Below are 11,777 nucleotides of genomic sequence, written 5' to 3'. Positions count from 1 at the left end.
AAGTATGTTAGTTTTGTTTTGAAGCACAGAAAAGACTACCCACCTCCTTTGATTTCTACAAGGATATTCAGAGTATGGCTAACTAATGCTGATCACTCTTTTCCTTTATAAAAAGTGAGTGGTTTCAGAGTCTTGACCCTGCAGCCTGGTCGCCAGGTTCCCATGTACTAGTTTAGTTCTACCCGACTTAACCAGCTGTGTGACCTTGGGCCCACTTTCCTGATGTGTTGAATTATGGTGAGTATGTGAAGGGTTAAATGAGGAACAAGTACTTTAGCCTGAAACAGTGCTTCACACAAAATAAGCATTCAGCCAACATGGAGCCATAAGTGTCAAGTCGCTAGTTTCTCAGGCACTCAGCAGAAATCTGCCTTTGATAATTGGCATGTTTTCTAGTGGGTACCCCAAGCTTAGAAAGTCACTGAGAATTAATTTGGGTTTCTCCTTTATCCTATTTCCAATTCTGGATTGTGGAGCTTGGTTCTGTTAGACATTTTCAGTACAGGTAAGCCTTCTATTGGATTGGTGGTCATGTGTTATATTTTATAGCTGTATTTTGGGTGAATAGTTCAGCCACAGATTACAACCAGATTTTTGTTTGCATGAATATTTAGAAAATCAACTTGTATGTGTGTGTTGAGACAAGGTGTTGCTAGGATGACAGATAAGTGCCACAAAGCTTGGCCAAAAAGCAACTGATGATATCTCTGGGGGAATGTCATTTTGTGGTTTCACTGTATTTTGCTCAGACTTTAACATCTCAAATGGCATATCCAGTAGAAATCCATACTCTCTTCTGTGAAATCAGAGCTAACATTTTTATTTTAGTAGTTGAATGCATGTGCATGTTCTTGTGCATATTTATTTTGAAAATGTTGATTGGTTATTTCTGTAACCCTCATAATGTATGAAACATGATTACCCTAGACATCACCATTTTGATGGAAGGCTGGTTGTAGCTCATACTTACTACATAATTTTAAAGCTTAGAGGCCAAGACAGACTCAAGAGTTTGAGGTCAGCCTGCTCTACATAGCAGGACTTTGTCTCAAAAATAGGAAAAACCAACCGAACAAAACCTGAACTTTTTTTTTTTTGTTATTGGGCTTTAACCTAGGGCCTCAGCATACCCCATAAGCAAGCATTCCACCAAGTCGAATCCCTAGCAAAAACTCATTGTAATCTTAGCTAATATGTCGTTTGAGACTTTATTTTCGCTACTTACAAATTACCTTGTACATTCTTAGTGTTAATATCTTAGTATGTTTGTGCATTAATAGTTTAAAAGTCTTGATACTTTTATCAGTATCATCAGTGGGGCCCAGAATCGTGAAGGGTTTTGTTTACCTTCTGTTTTTGCTAATTTTAGCAAGTGAAGGCATATTTATGTATATTTAGCAGCAGGTAAGGTTGGCATATTGACATTTATTAGCTGTTAAGTCTTCATAGTCCTGACCCCGCAGATGAGAAATGTGGCTCCATTTCTTTGTTCCTTTGAGATTTGGCATGCACAAATGAACTCTTGTCTTTACATTATTTTGTTAGAGTGAATAATTTCTGTTGATGCCCTGGACCTTTTGGTGTCTCTCAGGAATTTTGTGGGTAGGTATACATATTCTTTGTGACTTTGTTCTTTTGCTTTTGTTACTCCTGTTTGTGTTGCTCAGGATCAAACTAGGGCCTCTCATGCCACACCCCTGGCTCTTAAGCTTGAATTTGTCATACTGAATTAAGTTCTGGGCCAGTTTAATGTGTGTCTGTGGTTGGGGAAGTTTTCCTTTGCTGTAATTTTTTAAACTGTGTATGTCTTGAAAACTCACATTAATGCCATTTGCACTTAGGTGAATTTCATTCAGAAAAATGTGACAGTCATTCCTCATTTTCTGTCCTCAAAGAATTCTAGAGCTCTTTAAAGTCAGGAACATCTACAATGATGATAAGTAAAATGCAGAGTTTTATTTAGATTCTGAGAGGAAAACCTGTTAATCCAAATTTAAAAACAAGGTGGGCTAGAGAGAAATGTCAGTGGCTAAACACTGGCTGCTCTTCCAAAGGACCTGGGTTCAGTACTCAGCACCCATATGGTGGCTCACATCCTTCTGTAACTTCACTTCCTGGGGATCTGATGCCTTCTGGCCTCCGTGGGCACCAGACATGCACATGGTATTCTAATATACATGTCAGTTAAACACCTTTACACAATAAAAGCAAATAAAACCCAAAACATAAAACCTATAAGTAACCCAATATTGGATTAAACCAAACATCGGTTTTTGACAATCTCATTAGATGAACAAAAACAAGATCAGAATGTAACAGTGAGTAGAGCATACTACTTAACAGGTCCTGTCACTATTTGTGTGCGTGATCTAAAATGGTAATCCCAGAGCAGCACTAGGGAGGCTGTAGGAGAAGAGTCATAACACACCACACACACCACACTTCGTAGGCATTAAGCAGCCTGCCTGGGCTACAAAAGAGACTGAGCTGTGTTCCATGGTGGGTGTATAAAACACAAGAGTTCTTGATGTCTGACTTCCTAGTTAAGCAAGTTACATCTTTTACCAACAGAAACTTACATTTATCAAGCTGGCATTATCCAAACAAAGTTTAGCTTTCATATCAAGCACTACAGTGTATTTCAAGTGAATTTTTATTGGAGACAAATTTTCCCAGAATTAAAATTCTTTGACAGGTTTTTATGGGCCCAGGTCTTGCAGCGCAACTCTGTTGTAGCTCTGGCTGGCGTGTAACTTTCTCAGTAAGACCTTGGATTCTCGGCAATTGGTGGGTATTAAACCATGCCCAGCTTATTTGTTCTTAATTTTAATAAAGAATAATTTTTGGCTGGGCATTGGTGGCGCACGCCTTTAATCCCAGCACTTGGGAGGCAGAGGCAGGTGGATCTCTATGAGTTCGAGGCCAGCCTAGTCTACAAGAGCTAGTTCCAGGACAGCCTCCAAAGCAATACAGAGAAACCCTGTCTCAAAAAACCAAAATAATAATAATAATAATAATTTTTATTGGAAGGCACACTGTGTGTTAATACAGCAAGAAGAGCATTAAGTGTTGGGCCTTAACCATCAAATTGGACTAAGCCTACTCTTCTTGCTCAAGTTGCTGCTAGGGTTCTCTTGGGGAGGGCCTCATACATAGTAGTTTCTCCTTTTGGTCTGAGTAATGTGACAATCATGTTACTTCATTAAACAAAACTAGTGAATAATCCCAGCTGAATTTTGTATTTGGAAGAATTGTCACTTTTGTGTGATTTACTGTCAAGACTTACTAATTGTGTGGTTTACTTCATGTAAGTTTCATAGGGGAAGGCACTGAATGCTTTTACCCTCTGCAGGTGACTGTCTGACTTTAGTTGGTTTTGGTCTTGACCTGAAGCATCCTTCAAATGACTGGTGTCAAAGGCTTGACCCCCATGATGGTGTTGAAAAGTGGATCACTGATAACTTCATCAGTGAATAGATTGTTGGGGGAGGGCTAGTCGAGGAAGTTAGGTCATCGGGGAATGTATTTTCAGTGGGAAATGTATTTTGGAAGGGTGTGTCATGTCTTTGAATCTTCCTCTCTGGCTTTTTTGTGCTTCCAGCTGCCAGGAGGTGAACAGCTTTACTCTGGCATGCCTTCCCTTTCCACACCACAGTGCTCTGCTTCAACACAAGCCCACAGCAATGGGGCAGCTGTGGATGGAAACCTGAAACCATAAGCCCAAGAAGTCTTTTTCTCCGGTATTCTATCACAGCAATGAAAAATGACTGTCCCTTTACCTAGTATTCGAAATAAATGGTAGACATCCGTAACCACTGTGCCCCGATGGAAATCAATGCACTCACTGTAGCTCAAACAATGACTCTGAGTTGGGAGTTGGTGCTGCAAATGAGACCCGCTTGTGTTTCCACTATTATGAAGAGGGTATGTGGTATGGCTGGTCACAAGTTGGTTTGTGTTTTAAAGATTGAAGCCATGGCCTCTCCAATGTGAGCAAACATTCTGGAGAATACAAATTTAAGAAAATCATATTTTAGCACATATACTGAGTTGGTATTTTTTAAAGATTCAGGTATGTTTTATGTCATTCATAATCTGGTATCTTATAGTCACTGACTTACCAATTGTTAGTAAATATTTTAGGAACAACTGAAACAAGGCATTTGCTCCTAAATTTGCATATAGCTTATCATGCATCTCAGGATCTCAGTCTTATTTTAGTACATAGAAAAGTACAGAGGAGGGCTGGAGAGATGAGAACACTGGCTGCTCTTCTGGAGCTCTTGAGTTCAATTCCCAGCAACCACATGTTGGCTCACAACCATCTGTAATGAGATCTGGTGTCCTCTTCTGGTCTGCAGGCATACATGGAGGCAGAGTGTTGTATATATAATAATACATAATAAATAAAATCTTTTTAAAAAAGTACAGAGGGATGATAAATGAATATAGTTGAAAACCAAGGTACTTACAGCTTTATTTGACTTTGATACTTGAAACTTCTGTGCATGTGAGAATTTCAAATGGTATGGCCGAGGTAGAAGAGACGGGGCTGGGGTTGAGTTGTGGTGTAGCTCAGTGTTTGGGTCTTACCCAGTATGTGCAAGGTTTTAGTCCCTAGCACCATGTACACACATACATGCACTGTCAGAAAGTTGGGTAGACTTTATCTCAGTTGTTTGTGGCTGGTAAAGGCCAAATGTATTTCTCACAGATCTGGAGGTCAGGGTTGGTGAGTTGAATGGTGGGGGCCAGATGCCCCTACCTCCAAGATGTTGCCCCAGTGCTAACCTAGTGGAGAAGTATAACTGCACAAGGTATGTAGCTTGGCCCTTTCCTAGTGAGGGTGGAAGACACATGCATTTTAGGAAGATAAACTCATCAGAGCACCGCCATAGAAGTTCTACTGCTGGGCACACATCCCAAAATAATTAGGCAGGGATTTGTACATTCCTGTTCATAGCCAACAGCAGAGGCATGGATAAACAAAATGTGCCATATGTATACAGTGGCTTGTCCAGCCATAAAAAGCAAATTTGATACATGATACAGGGATAAACTTCACAACTTGGTGAGATGTCAGACAAGAAAACAAACTTCAGAGCACTTAGAATAGGGAAAAGTGGAAGAGTGGTTACCATGTCTGGAATTGGGGGAATGAGTTCAGTTGTTTGTGCTGAAAAAATCGTGGACAGTGAAAACCCTGGATGTCACAGATGTCCCTGAATTAAATATTTGTAAGTGGTTACAGTGGTGAATTTTATGTCCATTTTCTCTGATCAAAATCTCTTTAGCAAACTAAAAACAGTGTTAGAAAAACAAAAACCACAGTTAAATTCCAAATGGCTCCTTTCAAAAGGAAAGTTGGGCTGGAGAGGTGGCTCTCCAGTTGAGTGCGCTTTCTAGGTTCTTGCCGAAGGCTCAGATTTAGTTCCCAGCATTTACATCAGGCAACTCACAACATCTGTAACTCCAGCTCCGGGGATCTGACTTCCTCTTCTGGCTCATGTACACACGCACATACACACAAATATGGACACAAATCTTTAGAAAAGAAATACTTCAGTTCAGACAGTACAGATATGCCCTGTGAAAGTCCCTGTGTAGGTCAGTGTTGATGTCTAGGACCCAGAGAACCCTGAGTGTTAAAAGATGTTCTGTTACCTCCTCAGGTATGAGGTTTGAGGCAGGGCTTGGTGTTGAAGGCTCCGTGACTGGACACAGCCAATGAATTGCTCCTTCACAGAGGCTGATACCTCAACCAACCAGTCCTGGTTTGGCATTTCCTCCTGAGGTTTTATTAGCAGTCCTGAGCAGGGTTTCAGGGACTGTGCAGGCCCCATTCTTATCCAGGAAGTATTAAAAGTATCTTTATATTAGCTCTTCCTACATTTTGTAATGAAGGATTATGACTCTAGAATTAAAATTGAGTTGTTTACAATGCATTCTTGTTGAATCAGCAATAATACTGTTATTTCACGCATGAACATGTATGAAGCAGGATTCAGAAGCTTGGGGCCTGTATCTTGTTGCCCTGGACTGTGTGACAGGATATGACAGGCACGCGAAGTTGACACACTTGGGATTTGGCATAAACAAGCCAGGGATCGTCCCAGAACACACAGCTGCTCCCATGGGCCTGTTTTTGAGATTGCAGGCATCTGAAACCTTGTGTTCCTGTAATGACTGCCAATACATGCCACTGTTCCATATAAATAATGTTGCCATTGCTGCTTCTCTCAACCTAAGACCTGTATTGTCATGTATGGTTCTGGTCCTAGACTCCTTTAACAAGAGCACTTACCTAGAGCTATCTTTGCCTTTGCTAGTTTCCTGTCTAAGCGATTGGTTCGAGGATCCAATAAAGTCTACATGGGTCTTCAGAGTATATGCCAACCGTTATTTTTTTAGATAAGGCCTCTCTATGTAGTCCTGGCATGTGGTGTGTAGACCAGGCTGACCTTGAACGTCAGGAGATCTACCTGCCTCTGCCTCCCGAGTGCCTGTATCACACACACACTTGACTGACCCAGTCATTAAGCATAGCAGACATATCCGAGGGACTCCTGAATCTCTACATCTCTACATCCCTCTATAACACTCTGTGGTGGACCTGAGTGTTGACATTTCCAGCAAGTTCTTTGTTCTGGAACCACAGAGAACCTCTGTTCTGTATTGTTTCCAGGGACATCCATCCCACTGATGACCACACTTCTAGCTTTAACTCTTTATTAAACCAACATTGCTGTAATAAACATCAACAGCTACTTGAACAGACTCATTGCTATTTTGATTATGTCCACAAATTAGGGATATTTTTCTTACTCTTATTGGTGCCTAAAGCTAGCCTTGCCAGGACCACTTGGCACCTCACAATTCCAACTGACATTGGGGCCTAAAGTTTGCTGTCAACGAGACCAGGTCTGGTCTTGACAGTAAAGCCACCATCAAAAGCTGCATTTAGAACTTCATCCAGACAGCTTGCTGTGACGAAACTTAGATCCTGTCTGATGTTGCTTGGGATTTCTTCAAGGTCTTTTTCATTCCTCTGTGGGATTATGATCTGCTTCAGCCCTGCTCGGTGTGCTGCAAGTACTTTGTCTTTAATTCCGCCCACCTGCCAGGCGAGAGAAAACAGCTGTCAAGGGCTAGGGTCTGCCAAGGAGATCTGCTCACTGAGATGTTCAGTCCACTCCCACTTTGATATAGTATGAGCTGGGATGACACTAAAAGGCTTAATGGTAGCCTATTTTAAATGTTTGTGTTATTTCCATATTAAGTATTTTTAATGAGAGAAAAGTCTGAAATTACGGTTATAGATACCTTTGAAAATATATGTATATGTATGTGTGTCATTGCAACCTTGTGTTTAGGTTGATTCTGTAGAAGCATTACATTAGCTTGATTATGCTATTCCTAGCTAGAAAAAAGGATATTGGAAATTTTTACCATAAAGAAATGACAAATGGAGGAAATAAATATGTTGATTTAAATGTTAATAATGTGTACATGTGTTGAACATTATTTGCTACCTTAATAGATATCAATTTTGTTTTTATAAAATAAAGTTTTAAAAGTTAAACGAATGGAACAGAACTGGTTTTACAGAGGATGCTCAGTTGTGTTACAGATTATTGTCTCCATTCCCCCAAAGCAAAGACCTTTGTGTCACCTAAGAATGAGAACACTCTGAACTAGCTCTGGTGGTTTTGTTGTTGTTTTGTGACTAAATCACTGTAGACTACCCTGGCCTTGAACTCATAGAGACCTGTCTGCCTCTGTTCCCTGCTTCCAAGTGCTGGGATTAAAGGCATGTTCCATCAGGGATGGCCTCTCTTTCGATTTAAAAACAAACTAAAGGCTATGCCCACAATGGTTCCTTCACAAGAGGTGGAGTGTGATTCCCTCCCTCCCTGCCTCCCTCCCAAGTAGACCTGGCTTTGAAACTTGTCTGTGAGAAGCATATGGAAGTGATGCTATGTGAATTTCAATGCTAAGGCATAAAAAGCAAGCTTCTGCCTGGATTCATATCTTGCATCACTTGCCTTAGACTTAGCAAGGTTTGAGGTTATCTACAGACTGGGAAAACCATCAAGGTGAGAGCTTGGGCCTTCTGTGCATCATACAGAAGCAGGTTCTCCTGCTCAGTCACCCAGGTGCTGTGGCCTGCAGTTGAGACCCTGAACCGGAGCCTTCCCACACTGGCTGTAGCTTAACTGGCTAGCTTTAGGCCTAGGAAGGCCTGTCACTTTGCCCTAGACTGCTTTTTCTGGAGTGCTGCCTTCAAAGAAAATTCTGAGACAGGCTTCATCCTTCCAGTATGAAATGTATATTTTGATTGTACACTTGATTGGCAGCAAGACACTATGTATAATACTGTTATATGTATGTCCACTGTTGCTCAGTGAGCTGAGAGTGCCTGAGAACATCTTGGCTGCTTAGGGCAGTCTTTCCACTCCAGGATGTGCTCTGTTACGTCTCTGACTATTTATTCTATTCCATCTTCCTGTGTGCTGTAATTCCTGTCAGATGCTGAATATATCAGATAATTATACTATATATTATTTTCCTAGTCATTCTTTAACCACAGTCAAGCCACACTCAATCCAAAAGCTTCCCTTTTGTTTCAGCCTTAGTATTTTTTCTTTTCAATTCTTCATGGTCCTTGTATGGCTGAATGAAAATATTGGGGTGTAATAGTTTTAGTGGGTTTCCGATATTAGGAATTGAGCTGAGTCTCACATGCAAGGCTGAGCAAGTCCTCTGCTGTTGAACCCTGTCTCTGGCTCATTTTTACATTGAGGCAGGGTCTCACTATGTTGCCAGTGCTGCATCAATCTTCCTGAGTTGCTGGGAGTTTTAGGCGTGCCTGACCCCTTTGGTGATCTTAACTGGCAACTCTATAATCTACTGTTATTCATATGAGGACTTTTACAGAGTAAAAAGCTCTTCTCTTTTTTTGCTATGCATCTGTCAATCTTGTAGACAAGTCCTCGTATCTAGTCACCCTACTGCTTGAGTCCTGCGTGTTTAACCACAGCGTTTGTGTAGGCAGATGAGCCCAAGACCCTACAGACACAGGCAGGCTTTTTGAAATTTTTGTTGGTTTGCTTTTTGAGGCAGGATTTCTCTGTATAGCTCTGGCTGTCCTGGAACTCACTCTGTAAACCAGGCTGACCTCAAACTCACAATCATCTGCCTGCTCCCAAGTGCTGGGATTAAAGGTGTATAACACTACCACCTGTCAGGCCTTTTGAAATATAACAGACAACTTTAATTCAGTACTCCCCCACCCCCTTTTTTTTAGACCAGGCTGAGATTAAAGGTGTGTGCCACTACCGCCCAGCTTCAGTTCCCATTTCTATGCTGATAGTTTTGCTACAAATCTTTCCAATTATGGTAATCTAAGATTTCTACAAGGTGCTGGAATGTCTTAAATGAACTTGGAGAAGTGTGGATTGAGCTTAAAAGCACCAGTGTGAGTGTGTACAGGCAAGGCACTTTAACTAGTGAGTAGAGAGACCGCAGACACGCGGTCTCCTGTCAACCACAGCAATATTTTTTTTCACTTAAATCATTTTAGATGACAAGGTAACATGGACGGGAGAAATAGTTAGGCTTTCTTTTACTTGACCCAAAGTTTAAAATAATTAGTTAAAGCTATTAAAATTTTAGTATCTATTTTAAAAGATTTTACAGGAAGAAGGCAAACTACTATTCATGTAAATTTAAAAATAATGAGTAAAAATTAAAAGCACATGAATGTTTTCTATACTTACTGGAAGAACAAGCCCTCTCAGCGTAATTTCCCCAGTCATGGCTACATCTGAACGCACCAGCCGCCCACTGAAAAGTGAGGCGAGACAAGTTACTATGGTAACACCAGCAGATGGTCCATCTTTTGTGACAGCTCCAGCTGGGAAGTGCAGATGGATGTCTGTGTTGTCAAGAAGATCAAAACTTCCAAAAGCTTTAAAAAGGAAAAAAGGAATTTTAATGTGGAAAAATTAAACCCATTTTTTCTCTGAATAAAATCAAACACAAAAATGGCTGTTTGGTGTAAATGGATCCTTCAAAAATATTAATGGATAGTGTACTTAGAGTGAGGTCTGGAGAGAAAGATTAGTTCTTCTCTATGATTTAAAACAAACCTTTGCTCTTGTTTCTAGTTTAGGCACTGAACCCAACAGTTCTAACATGGTCACTAGGGTCTCCATAGGTGTTCAGAAGCCAAGCCCTGGACGTTACTGAATGGGTCACCTCTGTCACACAGTGTAAGACACTTCCTCGGCCATGGTCCCAGGGCCCTCCTTCCCAGCTGTGTCCCCACTGCGGCTGCGCCATGTACCGTTAGTCAGGTGGTATTTCTTTGCATTGCTTCGAAGCCAACTGATGGCGAGATGGGCAGACTCCTTCATGACGTCCCCGAGCTGGCCAGTCAGTGTGAGCTGGCCTTCGCCGTCCATTCGACTTGCCTCCACAAACATGATTTTGCCACCCAATGGAGTCCATGCTAATCCTATTGCCACTCCAGGTTGACTCAGACGCTCAGACACCTTGAAGAGTGAAAAATGATAGACTTTGTCAGCATGTAGGGATAATCTCGAGAGCGCTTAATCACCCTGTCCTGTGAGACTGCTCTTCCAGCCAGCTTAAGCACTAGCCTCGAGAACCCACTACCTGACACTGTTGTGAGTCACACCTCTCACTATCTGGCTGGCTGCCACAGAGATATGCACTCTTCTTTTTAGTATTTACAGATTCGGTTCAACCCTAGAGCATGGGTGAGGAGCTGACTTCCGGGAGCTGGGTCCAGTTATATATGCCTTGATATTGAATAGACAGGAGTCTCATCAGTGTATCTAGTGGACCGTGCATCTCTGCATCCCCGAAGCCCGACTGGGTTTCCACTATGAGCTTCAGTGAGCAGCAGTCTCACTGCGCTCACCCGAGAAGAGAAGCAGTAGCTCTCCCAGGGGCAATAGCGACAGAAACCCTGCCACTCCATAGTGGTAGCCTAGACTGGGGGCATGGGGCATGGGGCGGCCCCGTGCTGCCTGGCTGCAGTGTAAGTGGAACAAGCTGCTTAGCTGGGATTATGAGTCTAGGGGATAAGCTATAGGTTAACATCCCAGGTATGAAAATGCAAAGTGACCATTGAAACACAGCAATGCTAACTTGGACTGCACTCCATGTCTCCAGACTGCCCATTCTGTTGTGTTATCTGTGTAAGAGGAAGTAAATACAGTATGTCACCAAGTACCAATCCAGTGTGTCACTATGAAACAGCAGAGACTTGGCTGGCTTCTGGAGAGGGCCGGGTGTTCACACCCAGTCTTTCTCTAGCGGGTGCGTGCGGTGCACACTGAGGCATCGGGGAAGCCACTGGGAGTCAGCCTACTGTAAGAGCTAACTTTGACCTTTCACTTCACAGGTAGACAGCAGATTTAGCGAGCCCTGGGTTCCAGCCCAGCTCACACCACAGTTACTTCCCTCTTTCACCGGCACCTGCTCTGGGCTATATTTAATTGATGGAAAAGATAGGTCAGTGCGGTTTAAGACCAAAACAAATAGATAATAAAACTGTTCACAACTTAAAGTTAGTAGTATAGGGTCAATTTTCTTATTCTTTTTACTGCATGGCTGCTTTCCAGGGCTGGAACTAACTCTAAAGAATAATCTTCAGAATGCAAAGGTACGTTTAACACAATAAGCCATTTGTGACAACTTTATTAGCTGTCAATCATATTCTTACAGCTGGATCCTCAAAACCATTA

The 11,777-nt window shown here is 41.9% G+C and overlaps 1 protein-coding gene across 1 annotated transcript in view; it reads right to left on the bottom strand.

Annotated features, from left to right (window-relative positions):
* Window positions 1-6,715: 6,715 nt before the first annotated feature.
* Window positions 6,716-11,777, bottom strand: part of Lonp2 (lon peptidase 2, peroxisomal) — a 105,670-nt gene continuing 100,608 nt past the window's right edge. The window contains exons 13-15 of the mRNA XM_040735334.1: window positions 10,349-10,556; window positions 9,780-9,970; window positions 6,716-7,117 (exon numbers count right to left, since the gene is read on the bottom strand). Coding sequence (XP_040591268.1) covers window positions 6,896-7,117; window positions 9,780-9,970; window positions 10,349-10,556 — 621 coding nt within the window. The 3' untranslated portion in view covers window positions 6,716-6,895. The remainder of the gene's footprint in view (window positions 7,118-9,779; window positions 9,971-10,348; window positions 10,557-11,777) is intronic.

This window comes from Mesocricetus auratus, unplaced genomic scaffold (genome assembly GCF_017639785.1).
Source record: "Mesocricetus auratus isolate SY011 unplaced genomic scaffold, BCM_Maur_2.0 Super-Scaffold_100045, whole genome shotgun sequence".
Taxonomy (NCBI): domain Eukaryota; kingdom Metazoa; phylum Chordata; class Mammalia; order Rodentia; family Cricetidae; genus Mesocricetus; species Mesocricetus auratus.
The sequence above is the reverse complement of the archived record's forward strand: the minus strand, read 5'-3'. Positions and strand labels throughout refer to the sequence as shown.